The sequence below is a fragment of the Erythrolamprus reginae genome, chromosome 3 (genome assembly GCF_031021105.1).
Source record: "Erythrolamprus reginae isolate rEryReg1 chromosome 3, rEryReg1.hap1, whole genome shotgun sequence".
Lineage (NCBI taxonomy): Eukaryota > Metazoa > Chordata > Lepidosauria > Squamata > Dipsadidae > Erythrolamprus > Erythrolamprus reginae.
The window spans coordinates 128,846,018-128,870,820 of record NC_091952.1 but is presented as its reverse complement, the minus strand read 5'-3'; the positions used below and the strand labels follow the sequence as shown (position 1 = coordinate 128,870,820).

Genomic DNA, 24,803 nt, shown 5'->3' with positions numbered 1-24,803 from the left:
GTATGCATGGCTTGCATTGGTCGCCAAGGATACCTGACCTGCCTCTATAAAAGGCAGCACCTTGCTGTCCAGCCCCATTGTAAGAGATACCAGCTAGCGAGGGAACGTCTGTGTTACTTTTACTGAGAGGGAGAGATAGATTAGCTTTCACTTTGTTTCTGCTACAAAGAAAGAGAGACCTCAAAGACTCTTCATACAAGTTGAAGAGACCAGAAAACTTTGGTGAGTAATGCATCGGGGCAGGGAAGGGCAGGGCTGAAGAAGAAAAAGACAGGGGGAGGCAGGGGGCCAGTTGCTCTCTGCTACACTTCCACTTTTACATTTTTAAAACTTTTTTCCTTTCATTCATTTTGTGTACAAATGCATGGAAGGGCACAACAATATTAATTTGTGGGGGGTTTGGGGGTTATTTATTTCTCTAGCCTATACTTCCACTTTCAAATTTTTAAACCATTTTTTCCCATTCATTCATTTTGTGTATAAATGCATTTTAGGGAACAACAATATTACTTTGGGGGTATTTTTGCAGTTATTTTATCTATCCTATTCCTATATTTCAAATTTCAAATTTTTAAACCATTTTTCCCATTCATTCATTTTAATTGTGTGCGGCAAGACTGCCACTCAGTAAGCCAAAAAAAAAAGGTTGCTGAGTCTGAACAAGCCTGCTGTTCCTGTCTGAAGAAAAGGTCTTCAGTGCGGTCTGGGGTCTTTCTAGTCTTGGAAAGCAACACCTGCTTCCAGGGCGAAAGCTATTTCCTGTATCCAGAGGGAGGGGGACTTGTCCAATGTGCAGATTGGTTGGGTGGAAAAAGTTTATGTAGGAGTGATAAATCGAGCCATTTCAGTAATTACAAAGTACAATGGCTCACACGTTGAAGGCCACCCTGACTCTTTTGAGAATCACGGAATAATAATCAAATAAATAAATAAATACATAAAAAGAGGTGGACGGACACTTTTGTCTCGCTACTGACCGCTGGCACTCATACTTTTGGGTCCACCTCTGGGCCACTTTCTTTCAATTTCTTTCTGTGCATTTCCTTTTTTTCTATCTATAACAAAAGCCACTAGAGCTCTGTCAATTTATTTTTGGGTAAAACAAGGGCCAATTCCTATCTCTGCATCTCTTTCTTTTATCTAATCTGAAGCCTCTAGTGCTCTCTGAAATTTAATTTTGGGTCAAACACGGGGCGACTTCATATATCTGTGATTTTGATGTTTTTCTGTCTAATGCAAAGGGTCTACTGCTGCCTGGGCATTTAAGTTTTACAAGGCATTTTTTCTCTAATTCTAGTTCCACCTGAACGCCGCACCTTCATCTGTTCCTTGGACCAGTGTCACCGCAGGCCTTCAAACATGAAGAAAGCCGCGAAAAAGGGACATGTCCATGCTGCTGCTGCTGGTGATGGAGCTGGTGCTGCAGGGGCAGGTAGAGGGCGTGTAACATCTGCGTCTCCTACCCCTTCCTCTGGTGCAAGCAGGCGCCGGGGTTTGATGCAAGAAGTTGGAGATAACATGGCATGCAGCGCTACCTTTTCCTTGGTATTGCCTTCTACACACTCCACCACATCTGTGTGTTCACTGCCTGAGTCATCACCCCTCTCCAAAGCAGCAAGGCTGTCTCACCCAGAAGCAGCGGAGTCTTTAATGCTGTTCTCTGAAACTTGCAACTGGGATGCCATGGGGCGTCCACCTGCCCAATCCGCAGTTGCAGACCTTGGGCTTCCGGATAGCCAGGAGCTTCTGCTGGAGAAAGAGAAGGTGTCCATGGCATCATAGGGGAAGACCACGATCGATGACAATGAGACCCAGATCCCCGCTCCTGCAGCTTACTGCAATGTAGTCTGAGAAGGAGGCTAGCGGGGAGGAGTCGGTGGAAGAAGATGACGAGGTGCCAGATCCCACGTGGACCGAAGGCCGACAGAGTTCAGAGGAGAAAGAGTCTGTGGTAGTCCCACAGCCCCAGGCAGCCAGCAGAAGCAGAGGGAGAAGGCTGCAAACCCTCAGCGCTGAGTATGCTGGTACCCACCGTGTCCAGGGGCCGAGCACGCCTCATGTGTCACAAAGAATCTCACCAGCGTGGCATTTTTTCAAGCAGGTAGCAGAAGACAAGAAAAAGGTTGTTTGCAATCTCTACCACCAGTCCCTGAAGCGAGGGAGAGATCTTAATAATCTCAGCACCAGCTGCATGACCAGGCACCTGATTTCAAAACATGACCTTCGGTGGGGACAATACCTTAAAAGTATTCAAATGCCTGGGTCTTCCTCTTCTGCTGTGGCTGCCTCGGCCATTGCCAATGCCCCCCCCAACAACAAGATCACCTGTCTGTCCCCAAAGGGACAATGATGGATCATCAACAACATCGCCACCAACAGCAGCACCGGCACCAACAGCAGCAGCACCACCGGCAGCAGCACCACCATCACCAAGCATGTCTACACCGTCCCAGGGAAGCATTCATCAGCTGTCCATCTCTCAAAGTTTTGAGAGAAAGCGGAGGTTTGGGCCATCCCACCCACGAGCCCTGGCGCTAAATGCCAGCATTTCACAGCTGCTTGCATTTGAAATGCTACCCTACCGCCTGGTTGAGACACCAAGTTTCAGGAAATTTCTTAAATTGGCTGTCCCACAATACTCCGTTCCCAGCCGCTATTACTTTTCACGCAAGGCCATCCCTGCCCTGCACCAACATGTAGTGGAGAAAATTTGGTGTGCACTGCAAAATGCTGTCAGTTCCCGTGTCCACCTCACCACTGACATGTGGACCAGCAAACATTGCCAGGGATGGTACATCTCTCTCACTGCCCACTGGGTGAATGTAGTGGCGGCCGAGAATGAGGCGAGAAGCAGTTCAGCGCATATCCTTCCACCACCCAGGATTACTGGACATCAGTCGATGCCTGCTGTTGCCTCCTGCTCCTACTCTGCTTCCCCGTCTTCTTCCTCCACATCCAGTAAGCGCAGCCCGGCAAACTCCTACTTCAGAACAGCCATGGGTAAATGGCAGCACGCGGTGCTGAAACTCATCTGCTTGGGCGAGAGACCACACATCACCCAGGAGCTATGGACCGGCATCCAGGGGCAGACAGATGAGTGGTTGTTGCCGCTGAACCTGAAGCCAGGGAAGGTGGTGTGCGACAACGGGCGGAACCTTGTGGCAGCCTTGGGCCGAGAGGGGTTGACGCACATCCCTTGCATGGCGCATGTGGACAATCTGGTGGTGCAGAAGTTCCTGGCCAATTATCCGGGCATGTCAGCACTGCTGGGTAAAGTGCGTGCGGTGTGCGTGCACTTTCGACGTTCCCACCCTGCTGCTGCTCGCCTATCTTTCCTGCAGAGGAACTTTGGCCTTCCCACCCACCGCCTCATCTGCGATTTGTCAACCAGGTGGAATTCCACGCTGCATATGCTTAAAAGGGTGTGTGAGCAACAGCAGGCAATAGTGGATTACCAGTTTCATAACCCCCAGTCAAGTAGAAGTGCAGATCCACAGCACTTTACCCCCAATGAGTTAGCCTCCATGAGGGACATTTGTTCCGTCCTGAATGGCTTCCAGTATGTCACGAATATGGTCAGCGCTGACAATTCCGTCGTCAGTGCTACCATCCCCATGGTTTGCCTACTGGAAAAACCCCTTCAGGCCATGCAGGTTGTGCGACAGGAGGAAACAGAGTGGCAGGCGGAACAGGAGGAGCAAGTGGAAGAAGGCCCATTTTCCAAGCAAATCCATGTCTCGCAGGGTGGGGGGGCTGTGCCGACAGCAGCCAGGAACTCTGCTGTCCAGCAAGCGTAGAGTTTTGGGGCAGGAGGAGGAGGAGGACTTGCAGCAGGGCGGCCCCCAGTGCAGCTCACCGGCACCAATGGACCATGGCTGGAGGGGGGAGCAGGAGGAAGAGGAGGAGGAGGAGAGACCTATTGCTGAAAACATTGCTTTGACTCCGGGCAGCCTGGCTCACATGAGCCACTACATGCTCCAGTGCCTGCGGAATGACCCCAGGGTAGCCTGCATCCTCAACTCGGCCAGTTACTGGGTGGCCGCCCTGCTGGATCCCCGTTATAAGGACCGCATCACCTCCTTCATACCAGCACCCGAGCGGGAGCACAGAATACATGAGTACAAGCGTGCGCTCGTGGACACACTATTGGAAGAGTTCCCACAGCAATTGGAGTGCCCAGTGGTGGCACACAGAGTAGGAGTAGGAGCAGGACGCAGTCAGCAACACAGCGGGAACACTGGCAGCACCGCAGGGGGGGGTCATTGGAAGACATTGCAAATATCTATGAGACCATATTCAATATCCACACAGATGCACCACCCTTGGATGTGATGTCCCATAGCAGAAGGCATCACGTGACCCGCATGGTGGACGAATACCTGTCCATGCTCATGATGGTTCTTAGCAATGCCTCCACCAACTTCAATTTTTGGGTAGGAAAATTGAACATGTGGCCAGAGCTTGCCTTCTATGCCCTGGAAGTGCTGGCCTGCCCTGCGGCAAGCGTCCTGTCAGAGCATGTGTTCAGCACTGCAGAAGGGGTCATCACTGACAGAAGGATCCGCCTATCCACAGTCAATGTGGACATACTGACCTTTCTTAAAATGAATCAGGCATGGCTCACAGAGGACGTTGCTGTGCCACCACCTGAGTGAGTGGTTAGAGCGTTCGCTACCACCAACACCAATACCACCCTCACAGTTGTAAAATTCAAGTTATGTATGTATATATATATAGTCAGTTATATTTTTTGGGTGAAAGTTTGAGTATAGTTTGTGTTTGACTAAAGTTTGTGTTCAATAAACCTATTTTTTGCACAGATTTGTTCTGGATAGGGTCTTCCTTCCAAGTTGTGTGACCTATTGAAAATCTTTGATATCCATGTGTATTTTCATGGGGAAACTTTTAGTGTGTCCTGAGTTCAAATCCAGTCAATGGCTGTACTGTGCACCTGGCCAGGAAGAAAAAATTTCTTTTGGAAAAATGGTTGCAGGGAGCCTAAATGCAGGGAGTCTTTGGAGAGGGGCAGCATACAACTCTAATAAAGTATAAACTATGTCCCCTCCCAGAACTGTCACCATTTGTAAATCTGAAATATGCAGACTTATAGTAATGGGATGTAATGGTCTGGTTTGGGTTTGGCAAACATAGTTTGTGTTCTCTCTCCACCAGTTGCAATTTGCCATTGTGCCACTCTTGTCCAGTGTGCAAAGCCATCCAGCCATGGCAACAGAACAAGAGAAAGAGGAGGTGTCCAGGGCATCATCTAGAAAGGATGATGATGAGACTCAGATCACCGATCCTGCAGCTTACTGCAATGTAGAGTCTGAGAGTAAGGCTAGCATGGAGGAGTCGGTGGAAGAAGATACCAGGGGTGATGACAAGGTGCTAGATCACTAGTGGACTGAAAACCCTCAGTGATCAGTTTGCTGTTATTACTGCCCACAGCAGCCAGTGACCCAGCGCGCCACATAGCGCATGCCCTCCAATCACACAGGATTGCTGTGCAAAATCTGGTGAGTGGCTGCTGTTGCCTCCTCCTGCTACTCTGCGTCCCCGTTAACCCTGCTGCAAATTTAACTTGTGGGCAACCACAGGGCTGCCTTCCGCGGCTCTATTTTTTAAAAGTTCAAAGTTTGGTTCAAGTTCGGGTTCGGTGACGTCACCCGAATTTTTTGCAAAGTTCGCCCAAATCCGCCAAACCCGAACTTTGTTGGGTTCACCCATCACTACTAATCATTTCTAGAATACCTACAGAAATTACAAGAAGCCTGAAAAACACTCATCATTTCTATTGGAAAGAAGGCCATCAGTTAGCCAAAAGATCACTGTAACAGCTGGCAAATAGGCAGGACACCAAATAAACAAGCTAAGCTATAAAAGTATTTAGGGATAGTTGTTCAAAAAAAGAGGGACTCTGAGGCGGTGAGGAGGAGCATGCGCCTCCCTCCATTCGCCCCTTACTGACCTCTTAGGAACCTGGAGATATGAATCCCTCCATTCGCTCTGGGCTACCAAAGCCTCCTTAAGCGCCACTGAAAGGCTCCTCTGGCAGACCAGAAAAGCCTGAGATGGCTGGGATTAAAGGGAGAATGGCAGGAAACTGGCCAGGCCACTCTCAAATTTCCTGGGAAATTTTTCCGGGCTCAGGTTCTTAAGTAGAAAATGGTTCTTAAAAAGAGGCAAAAAAATCTTGAACACCTGGTTATTATCTAGAAAAGTTCTTAAGTAGAAAAGTTCTTAAGTAGAGGCATTCTTAGGTAGAGGTACCATTGTACTAAGTTAAGCCAGAATTCTGCTGGAATAGTTGAAATAAACAACTGAAACTCATTTTGCGGTTGATTTAATTCCCAAATAAGCAAGGAATTATTTGGCACCTAATCATGGAGGGAAACCTACAGAGTGTCTGGCATATATTTTATTCAAAACATACTATGAAAAGAGCTTTATAAATACTTAAAATTTATTGTTCAGATACATCTAGCATTATACATTCCCATAGCCAGTGGACATATTTCAGGTCTTTTCACCAGTGTAAGGATTGTGTTCCCCTCATATTTTTTCTGGGACAAAAATCATTTTTTGGAATATAAGATACCAATATAGAGATTTTTTTAGTTTCTGGTTTTGCACTGAACAATTAAAATTCATAATTATTGATGTACATGCTAAATATTCCACAATGGATTTTTTGGTCCAATACTGATGCAACTTTACTTTATAACACCTTATGATGTGATACCTCTGAAAACCGAAGCTGAAAAACAATTTTGGACAGTAACTTACTTGAACCACAAACATACAAGAAACCACTATAAGAATTCCATTACATAAAATGTTTGTTGTATCTGCATATTGAAAAGGTTCTGTTCCTCAGATGTATCCATGCAGACACATATATACACACATATAAAGATACATGAAGCATCCCTCATGACTACTATGATAAATATTCTAAAGTTTTGTTTGTGCAGAATGGAAAAGGAATACAAAATAAAAGCTCATTATGGAACAAACAAAATGTTTAAAAGTTATGATACTTATGTAGTTAGTTACTTACTAAACATATCTAAATTATATTAAAGTAATCAAAATATCTCTACCAAGGCATGTCCCAACTTTTGAGTAGCCCATTGAAGTTTCTGAACTATAATGTATAGCTTACTGTATCATATGAATTAACTTACTGTGGTTTATTCAATTATATATGGTTAAAAGAAACCATAGTTTGGCATTGTATGTAAAACCAGTCACAGAATCTTATGGCACCAAAGAGACTGACAACTTAAAAATACACAGATTTAAAAGCCATATAAAATAACAAACCTAATGAAAAGAATACAGTTGAAAGCAGCCTATATCAGTTACAATAACATCAGTAGTTCACGGAACAAAAATATATTTAGATGATCAAACACTAGCTACGTATATATGTTCATATAACATGCTAACCCATAATCAGCTTAACTTTGTTTTATGGACTAAATCAAAATTAGCTGTGGTCACACAACTATGGTTCGCAAACCACTCTTCTTTCCGTCCCTCAGGAGAAATGTTTTTTGCACTACCTATGCATTTTTTGCTATTAGAGATATCACCTACAATCTCTTGACTTCCTCCCAGGTGCACAGCCTTAGAAGCTTGCTTAATTTTTTTTTGTCCTCTTCCCTTTTTAAAAAAATTCTCTTTTATTTCCTCTTTTACAGTAATAACTGGATTTTATTTGGCTTTTTCCTTCTCAACAGCAAAGTTTAAAAAAGAGATTTCGTCCAAGCAATGACAGAAGTCTTGCCCCAACCTTCTAGCTACAAAAATAAAGTTAGGCCTTTCTTGTCAGTTACTTCTTTAATGACTGAGAAGAAAAAAGATCTAAAAGGTTTCAGAAGATTAATTTGTCAGCAGCGGTGGGCTAGGAGCCAGAATGCTAATTTGTGCTCGCTGTTGCGGCTCATAAGTTCTTGCGGGACCAGCGCGATTTTGCTGCTGCACCTGTGAAGATAGCAAAATTGCGCATGGAGCCGCAGGTAAAACCTCGCTGAAACATGGGCATAATTTTGCTGCCTCCACAGGTGTAGCAGCAAAATCGCGCTGGTCCCGCAAGAACTTACGAGCCGCCGTGGCGAGCGCAATTTAGCATTCCGGCTTGTAGCCCATCGCTGTTTGTCAGCATTAGTTCCCCAGATATCCAATAATCAGGTGCGCTAAATCTGGTCTGAAATTATTTTGTTGCTTTAATTCTGGCACCATTTACAAGTAGGCTACATTCTTCTTGCTTTTGAATTTCATTTCTTCAGCCTTTTGGATGAGAAGCGAAACATCTTCAAGGAAAAACAAAGATTGTCTAGTTGCCTTTTGTAAAAACACTTTTGGGATAACTATGGCCTGGATTATTAAGAATCTCCATAGACATGAGGCTGGATCATTTTAGATTTTTTCTAAAGTATCAGTTTTCCAGGAAGGTGTGTGCATTTATGAGCAAACAGTATTGTGTCCTATCCCCCCCCCCCCCAAATATTATTCCAGATATTATGCCCCATAGGAAGCTTTAAAGAAGTATGAATCTATAAACATATTAGGTAGGAATTCAGGAGATGAGTTGAAAAATTCCCATTTTGCTTTCATGTAAAGAATATTTCCCTGGCCTAATCCATTCCATATTCACAATATACGTCTACCATCACAAAGTGAACTAAGCCTGAGAAGTAGAATGGATTCAGAAACTTTTATTACTTGAACATTGGAAACAAGGGGGAAACAATCTAATCCAGTTTTACTTAGCCTTGTGATCTCCAAACTCTAATAATTTTAGAGGCCAGCAGTCCCTACATTTGGTCCTTCATGCTATATATGTATATCTAGAATTTCCAGGAAATTTATCTACAACAAAATATTCATTGTTATAAAATACCAAAAGCCCAGGTTATTGCTCATATTCTCACTATTAGCATAGAAAACTGAAATTACAGAAAGTGCCTGCATTATAATAACCTTGGTAAATCCCTGTAATGTGACCTGAGAATTCTTATATTTTACAAGATATCATAAATGAAAGCCACTTACCACCTGTCCAGGATCTCCTTTAGGCCCCTTAAGATTTTCCATGTCAAGTAGTCTCTCCCATTCTTCATAATCATAAGCATAATAATCAGCATCAAATTCATAATTGCCTTCTGCATTATAAATGTCATCAGTCTGAACTGTATGCTCATCCCACGAGCTAAACCGGTTAACTAAAGGTTCAGAATGAAAATCCTCATACAATGTTGTATTTAAAAACTGATGCATATCCATTAGTTCATATAAATATGGCTTTGATGTATTTTTCATATGTTTGGCATTAGGCTGCTTTGTGGAAAACAGCAAACTGGAATTCACTTTTATTTTTATATTTTCTGCCATAGAGTCCGTATGATTTAAGGTTAATTTTGTGAGAGGCAAGGAATCCCCTTTCCTTTTGCTGACATATTGTTGATGTTCTTTGGAGACAGTCACAATTTGCTCATCATTTGGTTCTAAGGAGGCAGTAATATTCCCTAAGTGGAGAGGAATCAAGGAAGAAGTTGTGTCCATCAATTCTTTGACCGATGCTGACTTACTGACATGAAGATTTAGTGTATCTTTTCTTTTACTTAATGGTTGAGTTACTTCATCCAACAGTTTGCTTGAGTCCGCCTCGCTTGGAGAAATTGTATGAGATCGGAATGTATCAGCTTGGCGGCACTGTAGTTTCACATACTTACAATAGTTTGTCAAGGCTTGTGCGGAGGGGATAATATCCAGCTGACATAACACACCTTCAAATTTGACTGACTGGGGGTTCATTCTTCCTAAGGTAAATAAGCTATGTGAATCAAACTGTACTTTGGAAAGAATCTCCTTGCTGAAGTGTTTCCTTCCACATTTAGTATAAAGGGAGACAGATTTTTCTGTAACATCAATAGCAAATGTGTGCCATTGCTCGTCGTGAACCCGATAATCAAAGTATACAGAGTGCTTCCCTCCAGTGTGCACCATTATCTTCCTTGGTAGCAACTGTATACCAAACTGCAGTCTATTTTTATTCCTAATACTGAACAGAAAGGCATTGTTTACACTGTAAGAGCGTAAGCTAATTAGAATGGCAAAATTGGAACCTAAAGCTGCTGCTCCCACTTGAGAGACGGGAACTTCAATGGCTGTTTGAGTGGATAAAAGAACTCCAAATGAAGTTAGGTGAATCCCTTGAGGTGATGAAGCCCGTGACAAATCTATCGTAGAACCTGTTGTTGGATGATGCGTTGCTTGCCCATTTAGGCCTAAATGATGGAGAACATCTATGCCTAGAATAGAAAGAAAAGGAGGTAAGAAAAATAACGCTTGCTTAAATTCACTCCTGCAGTTTATAGCAATTTTTGCAAATTGCTGCACCAGTTTCATTTAGGACACCTAAAAATGGCACTGTTCAGTAAAATTCAAATCTGTCAAATGCAGGTTTGTAACAGGGCTGATTCCCACCAACATAGGAAATAAGAATTGTGCAGATACTAGTATCAACACGCATCAGTTGTGTATGACATAACTTTAGAAAATGAGATAATAGGCTCTTACATGGGCTTGCATCCCACTATAATGTTATTTCCAGATGGCTGACCATGACTATGACCTTTAGATGAGGATAATAATTCCCCTAATGACTGCCAGAAGAAAAGCTGTGTTAAGACCGCTGCAGCAAAAACAAGAGCCTTAAATTTGAATCAATATTAAACCACAAATCTTTATAAATTAGAGTTTACTTCAGTAGAAGCAACAAACCATTCAATTTATTTCCCAACAAGCTTTACACTGATTTCCCCCCTCTAATTTTAAACTTTTTAAATGGGATAACTTATCCCATTCATTTCCACAAATTTTGTAAATTGTGCTAGTTTTCGATCTATACTTTTATCAAGCTTCCTTATTGATAAAATCTATATTTGAGAAATAGGAATTTAGGTAGTCAATTGATAACAGAAGATTAAATTTGAACAAATAGTAACCAACAATGATTTTGACAGATTTTAACATTGCTAATCATAAACCTTAGGAAATTGTCTGATTTTGTGCAAAGTGAATATGTATATATTATATTTTGAAGTTTTAAGTATTCCTCTTTATACCACTAGTAAATTTAAGATGTTTCCCAAAAAATAGATTTGTCTATCTCTCCGAAGCAAACTAAATAAAATTCAAACTTTGTTTTTTTCAGTTATTGAAATGTTAATTAAAGTCAATGCCAAGCAAAGTACTTTTCCTTTGTGATGCATCTACATTTAAAAAAGCATAACAAGCTCTGAATCTGTCCCTTTTTATGATATCAGCTGTCTCGATGCTGTTACACTAGAACAAATGCCAGCTTTGAAGTTCAAAATCACTGCCTATATAAAATAATTGTTGCTGTTGCTGTTGCTGTTGTTGTTGTTGTTGTTGTTATTATTATTATTCCCTTGAAAAGTTTCAGATCTGCTTCCAGGTATTCTGCCCCTCTATTGATAGTTCTCTGGTCATCCCATTTCTAACCTTCATTGCACATGTGGATTCCTACCGATTCGGAATGATTCACTAGAACCGGTAGCAGGAATTTCCCCCCCGCTCGCCAAATCGGCAGCAGCAGCCAGCTGGACATACCCCCGAACCGGACTTCTGGCTTGAAATCTCTCCACTGGGGCCAAATGCATGTCAAAATAATTTTCTGCGCATGCGCAAAACCTCCTGTGCATATGTAAACCACTTTAACCTGGGAGTGATGGGGACACACATGTGAGTGTAGTGCGTGCCTGTGTGCAAAACACACACTTCCCCCGCAACCCTGAACAGGTAGGGAAGGTAAGTAAAACCCACCCCTGCCATATTGGTAAGAACCCTTTATCAAAACATACATTCCAGGATAGATTTTCTTTCCCCCTTCCACTCTACGTTCATACATCAGCTTGACTTGACAATGTTTTGGAGGGACAAGGAAGTGGAAATCCTAAGTGCCCATCACCAAAAATCTCAGATGTCTCTCTCCGTTCATATAGGATGACAACAGAAGCTGAAAACGTTACACAATCTCAAAAGGAAGTAGTCAATGTTTTTAAGTACAAGATGAGCAGAGAAAGGAAGTTGAACTCATTGTCATGCCTGGTTTGTTTTGATACATCAAAACCTATGTGGAATGGGGAGGTTGTGAAGAAGTCCCACAAATTATGCAAAGCTACTTATTAAAACCACATTAAGACTTAGCATCCAATCCTGTGAGTTATGATAGTTTAATAATAATTCATAGGCTCAATAAACAATTTAGCCTGAAAAGTAATTTGCAAAATTACTTCTTACAGTCAGGCCAGGAATTTCAGAACATACCATTTTAGCTTTTTTATACTAAAATTATGAAAAATCAATTATTCATCAGTATTTACAAGTTGAAGCAAAAGCCAAAACTGAATAAACAGAAGGATTTCCACAATCTTTTCCAAAAAATTCAGCCTAATTTCTGAATTTGACTTTCTTCTGTTTACCAAAGATATTACTAGCAAATGTTAAGTACTGAAAGAATGGGGAGATGGCATTATATTTTTTCCAATTCCTTGGGATGTTTAGGCATAAAATAAATCAATTTAAGCCTTATTTCGTGAAAATTACATCATGCTGTAATTCAAAGCGTCATTTTTCCCTTATTGGAAAAAAACAGATTAGAAATAAAGCCTGGAAACTAACAACATAATAATGTTTTAGCTTCCTATTTTTCAGCGGGGCCTCATATTTATCACAGGAAGCCAATTTGATGCTAAGCCATTAGGCCAGAAACCAAGAGACTGTAAATTCTAGCCCTGTTTTAGACACAAAGCCTGCTGGATGACCTTGTGCTTGTCACTTTCCCTTTGCCCTAGGAAGGAGACAATGGCAAAATGCTTCTGAAAAAACTGGTCAAATTGCAGGACTTGTACAGACAATATTTCAGAATTGGACATGCATAAAAGAAAGAAATCTCACAGGATTTTCAGAGTTTGAGGGACAAATCACTAGATAGGAAATTTCTGAGTGGAAAATAAGCACCTTTTACTTTATTTTATTCAGTGCTCTGAAAAAAATAGAATGTGGATTAGACAATCTTGGGGGTTTTTTTATTTCTATGGTAGTAGTAAGCTTGGTATCTTAGCAATTGTTTACTTCTTTTTAACCCTCTTTCACAACCTAAACTTACAGCTAGGAAGTTATAACCACTCATTCATGCCTTCTTCAAATTTCCCCTCTAAATATAATACTGTTTTTGTTTTCTTTTTGGTTTGGTTTGTTTGTTTTTGTGCCAATGAGTCAGTGTTGACTACTGGCAACTGTCTGGACTAAGTCTCATTGGTTTCACTGGCAAGATTTCAAAACTGGTTTATTTATCACCCACTTCCTAAGACTGAGAGAAAGTAACTGGTCCAAGGTAATACAGTTGGCTTTGTGCCTAAAGCAGGACCAGAATTCACAATCTCCCAGTTTCTAGTCTGGTGCTTAATCCACTACATCAAACCAGTTCTCTATAATAATTCTCTTAGAAGATGTTTTTTTAAAAAATAGATGCTTTTAGAACATATAATCCAGTCCAGGTGCTTTGACTTTTTAAAAAAAAATAAATCCATTAAGGATCTATTCTTTTTCTTTTCTCTGCATAGATGTTGGCATCTGACTTCATTTACTCTCTACATTAAAAAGAACAAAAAAACTCAAAGGAGATTTGCAACAAATATTTATGGTTTGTCGTCTTGAAAATGACTTGTTTCAACTTCAGACGACTAATGCTTTCTTCCTTGTTTGCTTGCAGACTTCATTAATCATTTTCTTACAGCGTGGGGGATAAGGGTAACTTTGCTGTGTTTTATCCCCCTGACACATCATTGCCAAGGAAGCATAGTTAGAAAAGCCAACAAACTTTTCTTCCCCCTATAGATACCACATGTCTTCAATTTATTCTATATTTTAAGTGAGTTTCTGTTCTAAGAAGCTGAAGAGAAGCTAATATCAGACAAGCCAGACAATAAATATCTTTAGATTATCTCATCTCAAAGCTCGGGGTAAGCAATGCTGTTTGAATGTATCATAGATACATCTAATGCTCAAAGAGTAAATACATAACACAAAGGCTCCAATAAACTAGATCTATATTTGGGCTTTGCGTTTAGGTTTCTTAAGCAAGAGTTTCACTATAAGCATAAACAACACTGCTCCAATTTTTTTTCTTAACTAAACAAATCGATTGTTTATACCCAAATCCAAAAACAGCTCTTTAGAGCCTAGATACATCTTCTGAGTATATTAATGATTTGCAACTATGAAAAAATCCTTAGAAGATGATCCAGTTAACTCCAAAGTCAATAGGCCTGAAAATGAGTACATTTTGCACCTATCAAATTATGCTCATCCAAAACAAAATACATGATGCTTTAACACAATATGTGAATTTACTAATCTCTCAACCTAACTCACTTTGCAGGATTGTTGGAAAGCAAGTATCAGGTACAAAAAAATCAAATCCACACCTGAAGGTACAATTACTGTAAATTCATTTATTGTTAAACAGTCTGCACTAATCAGCTAGTGATTAGCTCCTGCTTGGAGTTAGATAAGAGTTCATAGAATTCAAGGGGAGCTTGGACTTAGTCTGCTTGTGGCTATATAGAGATTCCAGGCTGATCCCCATTTTAACTCCACCTCTAGGTGTTGCCACTTCTACAGTAAGATAGAAGAAAATGCCACATAAATATTTCCTTGGGCTTCTTTGAGAAAAGAGCAAGATTAGAGCAACGTATTACATGAATGGATATATACAAATCAGGGATGGGTTGCTACTTGTGTGGTAGGTGACCGCACCAGTAGTGGCTGCCAGATTGTGCAATTTGCGCGCAACTGCTCCAGTGCCAGTCCTTCAGGAGCCGCCATCATTTTTTCTATAACTGTTCATATTTTTTGCTTCGTGCACATCTGCAGAAGCAAAATCTCGGGAGGGGATGCTCGCGTGTGTGAGATTTTGGTAAATTTTTGCTTCCGTGCATGCACAGAAGCAAAAAATTACTGAAATCTCACACACACATGCGTTCCCTTACGATATCTTGGTGCATTTTTGCTTCCTGCGCATGCACAGAAGCAAAATCACACTGGGGACATGCACGCACATGCACGCATAGTATGAGTGCATACAAGAAGGCACAAGCTGCATGCGCAGCACACCAGTAGCAGCATGTAAGAGGAATCCGCCCGGATACAAATGTTTTAGATAAATAAGAATAACAAACCTATGAAACTTAACATTTGTTCATTTAATGACAACAAAAAATTATCTTCTGCATAATAATAAAAAAAATGATGCAAGAATTACTACTTGTAAGTAAATTGACAACCAAAATATGAATATCATAAATTTCTTTACAAGTCTTTACTTTTTTCTCAGTAGCTGAGAAGTATTTGTTCTGTTTTCTAAGTTCTGAAGGAGAAGGAAATGGCTTGGAAAAGTAGAGCCCCTTCAATTCCTAAACTAAATGTTTTTATCCATAACTAGGATAAAAATATATTAAGATATCATATCTTGTTCCCCATGAAGAGCAAGCTGAGCTCATAAACTTCACAAGAGGGAAATCAGGCACTTTAGCTCCAAGACTTCCCCAAAAAGTCAATGTTGTATGTTACCCACAGTCACTCTTAAGAGGAGCATAGTTCCCTCTAAGCTGAGCAGTGAGCAATGGCTCACTTAAAAATCATCATCAACTCAGAGTTTTTCAAACCTGCCCAGAAGCCGAGAGGGAAAGAGTGAGAGGGAAAGAGTGCCGCCCAGTCCCGAAGGGACTGCCGCTCAGACACTATACTTTTCTGCCCACCCCCCAAAAAAATTAGAGGGAACACTGAAGAGGAGGGCAATCATATTCAAATTAATAAAATAAATATTTTATCTTGCAAATTTTCCAAAATTGACGAGAGGAATGAAATAGAAGAGCCCAGACACATAGGTCATAAAATGGATATAATGGAGACTATAATTGCTACGTTCCCAATTTAACTTCCCAGAGCAAGCATCTATCCATTTCTCAGTAGTCTAAATACAAACAGTAATGTAACATAAACATAGTTTTCAACTATTTTCAGCACATTAAAATGTAATAAGAGGAAGTTAAATTTAAAAATAGAACTACTTCTGTTGAGCATTTAAAAAGTGTTTAATAAGCATCCAAAAAGTCTCCAAAAGTACAGCTTCAATTTTTTACTATGTTCCACCTAATACTCACATTTGGAAAATCAAAGTAAGTAATTCAAGACTTTTTTTTTACAATTTTTTCCTAAATATGTAATTCCATAGGAAGCAACTGTGAGTAATCTCAAAAAGGTCAACATTTCTAAATTGATTTCCTTCAACCTCCGCATCCATTTCAACTCTGTCTGATATTTGGATAAATGATCAGTCAAAAACATTTCAAGGTAATACTAACAAAATCCAAACTTTACCCTTCTCTTAATAGATCATTCAAAATGTTCTACAAAAAAATCTTTCTTACCTTCTTGCTGTCTTTGCACACAACTCACAGCTATACATAATGTAAGAAGGAGAAGGGTCTTCCTATAAAAGACAGAAATTTCATTAGTCTTTACAAACACACACAAATATATATACAATACAACACAACACAATACGTGTTAGAGTTCCAAGTAACAAACCCAACGGATGTTCTCTACCTAGGTTTTTCTCAAACCACAAAATAGACTCTTCATCCCATTAAAACCTCTTTTTCTAATGTACAGTGAATTTCTCTCAATGAAGTCTTTCCTCTCCCACAGTCTTACAAGATAATTCACAATTGCTAACCTTTATCAGGCTTGGAGAGTGGCCAGGCCGATATCTTTCAGACACCGTAATACTTGGCAAGAATGCAGGAATGAACTAATTAAGCAAACTAATTGTCTTCTGCAAACTCTCCTCCCCTTTCGCTTTTCTTTTATTCCCTATGGCAGGGTTTCCCAACCGGTGTGCCGCGGCACACTAGTGTGCCGCGAAACACGGTCAGGTGTGCCGAGAAGCTCCTCGGGACGAAAGCGCTCCCAGCCAGGGGGCTGCGAGAGGGGCGGGGCGGGCTTTCCCGAAATGGACGGAGAAAGCCCTCTCTCGCAGCCCCCTGGCTGGAAGCGCTTTCGCTGCGAGAGAGGGCTTTCTCCGTCCGTTTCAGGAATGCCCGCCCCGCCCCTCTCTCGCGCGCGCCGTTCCCCTTTTCTCTCAGCCCTCCCTGGCTTCGCTTCTCAATCCCTCCCTCCTTCCGTCTTTCCTTCCCCTCAGCCGTTCTGTCTGGGGGTCTCCCGCTCTTCCCTTCCCCGCCTCCCAGGCTTTGCCTTCGCCACCCCCACCCCTTTTTTGGTTGGCAAGGAGTCCTTTGCCGCATCCCGCAGTTCACACTCGGCTCGAGGCCGCTTTCCCTGGCTGCGCTCGGAACCGACAGGGCGCTGCTCTTTCTCTCTCTCTCTCTCTCTCTCCCGTGAGGCGGGGGAAGGGAAAAAAGCAAAAAAAAAACCTTCTTGCAGCGGGCCCACGCGCGCGCTCATCCCTTCAGAAGCAAGGGAGGGAAGTCAGAGGGCGAGGGAGCGAGGGAGCGAGGGAGCGCTCTTGTCCTCGGTGCCCTCTGCAGCCTGCCTTCCTTCTTCTTTGCCGCCGCTGAGGGATGGAGAGAAAGATAGAAAGGAAAGAGGGAGGGAGAGATAGAAAGGAAAGAGGGAGGGAGGAAAGAGGGAGGGAGAGATAGAAAGGAAAGAGATAGAAAGGAAAGAGGGAGGGAGAGATAGAAAGGAAAGAGGGAGGGAGAGATAGAAAGGAAAGAGGGAGGGAGGAAAGAGGGAGGGAGAGATACAATGGAAAGAGGGAGGGAGGAAAGAGGGAGGGAGAAATAGAGTGAAATGGAGGAAGAGATTTTTTTTGTCCAAACTTTTCTTTAGCCCCCCCCGCGCCCTCCCCGCCCGAGAGAGAGAGACAGAGAGAGAGAGAGAGAGAGAGATAGCAAGAGAGAGAGAGAAAAAGAAAGAAAGAGATAGCAAGAGAGAGAGAGAGAAAGAGATAGCAAGAGAGAGAGAGAAAGAGAGAGAAAGAGAGACAGAGAAAGAGAGAGAAAGAGATAGAGAGCGAGAAAGAAAGAGATAGCAAGAGAGACAGAAAAAGAGAGAGAGAGAGAGAGATAGCAAGAGAGACAGAGAGAGAGACAGAGAAAGAGAGAGAGAGAAAGAGAGAGAGAGAAAGAAAGAGACATAGCAAGAGAGACAGAAAAAGAGAGAGAAAGAGAGAGAATGAAAGAGAGATAGCAAGAGAGGCAGAGAGAGAGCGAGGGAGAGAGAAAGACATAGAGGGTGGGAAGGAGGGAGAGAGAAAGAGAGCAAAAAAGAGAGGAAGAAAGAAAGAAAGAGGGATGGAGAGAGAGAAAGAAGAGAAGGAAGGAAGAGAGAGAAAGAGGGAGGGAGAAATAGAGTGAAAAGAGGAAGAGATTTTTTTTGTCCAAACTTTTCTTTAGCCCCCCCCGCACCCCCCCCCCGCACCCCCGTTCAGTGTTCCCCAGGATTTTGAAAATATGAATAATGTGCCGCGGCTCAAAAAAGGTTGGGAAACACTGCCCTACGGAAGGAGCCATTCATCATCCATCTGTGGCCTTACTCCCAAGTCGACCCTTGCTCCTCAGCTGTTCCCTTCATCTGGCAACTCTGCACATGCGCACACTGGGAACAGGCTCCAGCTGTTCATCTGCCTCACTGATGTCTGACTTCAAAGGCAACTCATAACTGTTGTGTTTGGCTCTGGCCCAGCTCCTGCCCCAGGGAATGTGGAGGTGGAGGCAGGGGAAAGTCAAAATATCCTAGGCCTGTTTTGTTGCCGACAGAGTCAAGTAGTGCAGTTTCCTCGGACAAAGAAGAAGGTGGGGGTGACTTGGAAGAGGGGGGCTTGGCACACAGCCCAGGAAGACAATTGCCATTATCTTCGGTCGATTCGGATGACGAAGTGTTAGACCCACGCAGGCGCAGACTTATGCATCGAAGAGACCAATTGAGGAAATATTACAGGAGATAAGAGAGGCCACCTGTGTTTGGGTGGGCTCCAGTAATTAGAGCTGCTGCTATAAATAGCAGCGTGCTAGTTTGGCCATTGTGGAAAATTATCTGATCGCAGTTTTTCAGGATTGTGCCTCGCTGTTTCTGAACTTTGTTTGTGGATTTTTCACGCCTTTGACACCAAAGCAGAGTAAAGTGAGTGTATGTTTCACTTCGTGGGAAGAAGGAGGGCTGTGATGTTTCTTCACAGCTACTAGCTAAGTACTTAAGAACTGATTAAGGGACTTGTACAGCCGACAAGGTTGTTTTGGGGAAGAGTGCTCTTTGCAATACAAAAAGGGTGCTTTGTTTCTTTTGAATTTCATAATAAAGGACATTGTTTTGAATTTTCAAACATGTGTGTGTCTGAAATTTGTACCCGTGAATTTTTGGGAGGCTCATACCAGAGAGCCCAGCAGAACAATAACTATCACACTGCCCTGGTCCCATCTCTGCCTACAATGCAGAGCACTCATTCGAGCCTTCCCCAAACTCCAGGACTGGTCCATGTTCCTCCCCAACCTCCTCGCTGTCTGAATCTGCTGTCATCTGCACTAGCCGCTGACGGGCCACAACGGCAGAATTAAAACTCCAAGGCAGGCACGTTCTTCAAAATATAGATTTGTTAAGCACGTCATATTGGCACATCTGGGGAAACCCAATTCTGAGCCCCCTTCGGTTTCCCCCTAACTAAAAGTAGTTTTCCATCCCCTGCCTATGCAGTCCATCACATGGTCCAATCAGGTAACAGTCCAAGGGTCACTCAATCTTAGACCCCCCCCTATTTGCACCTGGTGGGAAAACTCTTGGTTCTCAAGATAAACAATTTTATTATGGCTACAATCCCCCAGCTATCTCTTCCTCCTCCATCCAGCTCGACTTCCATCATTGTGGCAGCCTAAAATGCCAAGGGGGAAAAATGGTTCCAGGGCGGACAATAGGCATGGTGGCCTAGTGGTGAAGATACCTGCCTTCCACTCGCCTCCCAATCCTAGACAGCAGTAGATGTTGCTCTAACAGGGCACAAAGAGAATATATCTGCTACAAATTCTAAGTAGGAATCAAGAAGCCTCCCAACTATACCCCAAGTTAAGTGATTACAGGGGGGTAAAAATGTTACAGTACAGTACAGTATAATATATAATATATAATCCAGTACAATTAGGGGTGGGTTTTAACTTACCTCGCCACCAGTTTGCTTCTTCCTGTGCCACGTGGGCTCAAGCCCATGCACAGTGCCAAAAGCCAAGTTTCTGTGCATGTGCAGAAGCCAAAAACAGCTTCTGCATGTGTGCAGAAGCCAAAAACAAGATAGCACCAACTATAGTGCCACTGAGAGCCAGTTCTGGGAGTGGCCAGCTGACGATTGCTCCCGGTTTGGCGAGCAAGGGGAAATTCCCATTGTTGGTTCTATAGAACCAGTTCGAACTGGAAGCAACCACCTCTGAGTACAATACTGCAATGCAGGGGGGTCGAACTCAAGGACGGGGGCTGGATCTAGTCCACGGGATGCTTAAATCTGGCCCGCAGAAACAGCAAAGGACTGGCCTGCAGTACCTTTGCCAGTGAAAACTGAGTTTGGGAGCTCCATTTTCACTGGCAGAGGGTTGCAGGAGGCCATCGCAGCTGAAAACAGAACTCGTGAAGGCCTTGGGCAGCACCCCAATTTTGCTGGCAGAGTGCTTGGGCCACCACAGGTGACACCAGTGATGCTGACCTGGTCAGACCCATTCTGGCCATGCCCCCCAAGGTCAAACACAACCCTGATGTGGCCCTCAATTAAATCAAGTTTAACACCCCTGTTGTATTGTATTGCTAGGGATGAATGACTGTTTAATATATGTCACTACATCAGTTAACCCTTTGAATCTATTATATACTATGCATTATAGTCAACATCTGTCATTTGATGGGTGATAGTCCAGATCTCCAAAAGTATTTTATATTTTCTTTTTCCCAATGTATTTCATTTTTTTCTCCAGAACTTGTTGGCTGGCCCCTCTAGGAAGAATGCTTTGCTATATAATGCCTTAGTCTAATACAGCATAGTACCTCTTATGAGTAGACTGACATCTCCTAGATGTCTCCATGCATTTATCATTTAAAATCTAATGCTTTAAGTATCCTAGTTTCTTACAGTTAAATGTGCCTAGAAACAGAGTGAATTATTACAATTCATGGCTAGGAGGTAAATTTGACTATGTCATGGCGCCACTGAAGAAATTATATCTCATTGACATACTCACTATCAAAATACATCTACCCATAACTACTTAATTTTTATTTTCCATGCTTATCTGAACATCTCCCACAAGAAATGATACAGTAGCAAAGCACTCTGACTTGAAAAAAAGTTTAAACAAGAGATAACGCTAGACTATACTTAATCTCAGAATTGACCTCATCACTATAGCTTGAAAGCAGATGTGAAGTGCGTCTGCAAACATTGGTTATAAATGAATCTGCTTAGCATTAACTACTGTCAGGCTAGAGCAGATTTAATATTCAGCTATGATTAAAACAAGTCTGGAATGCGTAGTAATTTTTACATTTATCACTAGATGGGTATTAGGAGCACAATCCTTTTCATGCATACTCAAAAGAAATAAAACCTTTTCTGCCAATGGACATTTTTGCAGTCCATCATACTCTTAATTTTTTCGTATTCAGGAATAAAACAATAACAACAACAACAACAAAAAGACCAATCTTATGTAAATTGCAGAGAAGGATCTGGAGTGTACTTGTTAATACATCAAAATGATGCTGGCTCAAACAGTCGAAGAGCAGTAGCAAGAAATGCATAGATTTTATTCTTTTTTCATCCTTTTTAAAAAAAAAAAAGTATTCATGGAATCCAACAGGACAGAAAACACCCTACACCAATCCTGAACTAATCCAACACATGCCCAAATGCTTCATCTGAAGCAGCAATGGGTTGCAAATCCCATCGCTACCTGTTGATGTGCAAGCTCATGTGAGACGGTTCTGTGCATGCGCAGAAACATCCAAGGCGGGTGGGCGGAGCCTCCCACACCACGGCCACTGGTTTGATCTAGGCTTTACCAGTAGCAACCCACCGCTGATCTGAAGGCTTCCTGCAGACAAGAACATAGGAATAGTGATCCTTGATGCCAATTTACTATAGGCATATTGTGAATTTAGCTGGCAGGTGTAGTATCTCACTAAGAGGATAAGAGTTGCTTAGTTTTCTATTCATAAACTGTAGGCATATAAATATCACTCTGAATTGTGATAAGGACCACAAACTTTTGTAAACATCTGACACTTTCACAAATGAACCACGAATAGATTTATTGTTACACAGAGAGATCTCCAGTATCTTTCTCACTGAGAAGGAAATCTTATGCTGCTTTGTATAAACAAACTGAAACATATCCAACTAAAATTAACATCAGAGAAAATGTAAAAATTTAAAGAATACAATTAAAAATCATATTTTTCATCTAAGCAATGGGGATTTTGGAGAATATATAAAAAAATGAAATGGAATATTTAAATGCCAGCAAATATATATATTATTTTTGATTGCAGAGTCAGCCAGATGTTCAAACTGGATTTGGCATTTTATCCTCTGATGGATTCCTTCCCAAGGAACTGGAATAGGTAAATGTGGGTGTTTGTTGGTATTAGAGGTATGGTCGCAGAATGTAATATGTTCTGAATAAAGCTGTCTGTTACAATTGACTGATGACTGGTACAAACTTTGCTTTCTTTTGCCATGGTTGTTCTATTTCTATTTGCAGGGCTTTGTATTTTGATATCTTTTCCAGTTCTTTCTATTCTGCTCTAGGTGTTACCTCTTCCACTAGCCAGACTTTCTTCGTCCCGCTTGTTGATAATTGTTAAGTCCAGGGTGTCATGTGGCAGATGTTTTAATTTTTTTATGATTTTCTCTATTTTATCATCCCACCAGTTCTCCCTTGCACGCAAATGATATTTCTTGCAGATCTTCCAATGCACCATTGTTGCTACTTTATCATCCCACTATGTATAATCAGTCTGTGCAATTTTCTTGCAGCAGCTACCCAGGTGATTCACTGTTTCTTAAGCTTCTTCATAGAAGCAGCACTTGTTTTCTGGTACTATATATGATTATGATTATAATTTGATGATTTTTTTTCTAAAATGAAAAATGATATCTGGAAAAATGACAGATAGTTGGGAGCCACTAAATAAAATGTCATGTGGATGGAAGCTCAGTTGTACATCTCCACCCCATGTCCAGTCAACGAAGCAGTGGAAGTGATGTGCCGGTGCCTGGAGGCTTCTTAGGGTCTGGATGGGTGTCAACAAACTGAAACTCAATCCAGACAAGACGGAGTGGCTGTGGGTATTGCCTCCCAAGGACAATTCCATCTGTCCATTCATTACCTTGGGGGGGGAACTATTGACCCCCTCAGAGAGGGTGTGCAACTTGGGCGTCCTCCTCGATCCACAGCTGACATTGGAACATCATCTTTCGGCTGTGGCGAGAAGGGCGTTTGCCCAGGTTCGCCTGGTGCACCAGTTGCGGCCCTATTTGGACAGGGAGTCATTGCTCACAGTCACTCATGCCCTTATCACCTCGAGGTTCGATTACTGCAACACTCTCTACATGGGGCTACCTTTGAAAAGTGTTCGGAAACTCTAGATCGTGCAGAACGCAGCCTTGAAAGCCATCGTGGGGCTTCCCAGATTCGCCCATGTATCTACAACACTCCGTGGTCTGCATTGGCTGCTGATCAGTTTCCGGTCACAATTCAAAGTGTTGGTCATGACCTTTAAAGCCCTACATGGCATTGGACCAGAATACCTCCGAAACCGCCTGCTACCGCACGAATCCCAGCGGCCGATAAGGTCCCACAGAGTTGGCCTTCTCCGGGTCCCGTCGACTAAACAATGTCATCTGGCGGGCCCCAGGGGAAGAGCCTTCTCTGTGGCGGCCCCGGCCCTCTGGAATCAACTCCCCCCGGAGATTAGAACTGCTCCCACCCTCCTTGTCTTCTGTAAACTACTTAAGACCCACTTATACCACCAGGCATAGGGGATTTGAGACACCTTTCCCCCAGGCTTATTATAATTTATGTTTGGTATGTATGTGCTGTTTGGTTTTTAATTATGGTAGGGATTTTAGTTTTTTCTTAATATTAGATTTGTGCCTGTATAATATTGTTTTTTATCATTTGTTGTGAGCCGCCCCGAGTCTTCGGAGAGGGGCGGCATACAAATTATTATTATTAATTATTATTAATCTCAGTTGACTGGCAGGCTGAGATGGCAAGCTGAGATGGAAAAAGACAGTATTTTAGATAACATCATCTCAAGTTGGATAAGGATTTTAAAACAAACACTTTAATTATCATAGTACAAAATACAAACCCATAATATTTAATTAGCCAATTTTTCCAGGTTTATATAAAATCTGAGCTAAAACAGCTATGTTCACTCTACACAGTTCTTTAAAATTATTGCTTAAGTTATAGTTCAGCATACGATGCAGAGTTTGAATTTATCACTATTTTTTTTATTTAGTTTCCTATAATTCATACAGAAGCATATCTTTCCCTCCAGCTTCAGGTTCAGGCCAGATTAAAATGCTCTGGCTATGCTATGAAGAGATCAGCATATGTCTGACATAACAGCAAGCACTATCGTTTTGTTTTAATATCAGGGAGGATCCCACACAATTTGTTTCCTCTGGCAAATTCCCAAAT

At 42.1% G+C, this 24,803-nt stretch overlaps 1 protein-coding gene across 1 annotated transcript in view; it reads right to left on the bottom strand.

Annotated features, from left to right (window-relative positions):
• The window catches only part of COL24A1 (collagen type XXIV alpha 1 chain), a 173,138-nt gene that overhangs the window by 136,970 nt on the left and 11,365 nt on the right, over positions 1-24,803 (bottom strand). Inside the window, exons 2-3 of the mRNA XM_070746621.1 lie at positions 16,527-16,588; positions 9,061-10,319 (exon numbers count right to left, since the gene is read on the bottom strand). Coding sequence (XP_070602722.1) covers positions 9,061-10,319; positions 16,527-16,588 — 1,321 coding nt within the window. The remainder of the gene's footprint in view (positions 1-9,060; positions 10,320-16,526; positions 16,589-24,803) is intronic.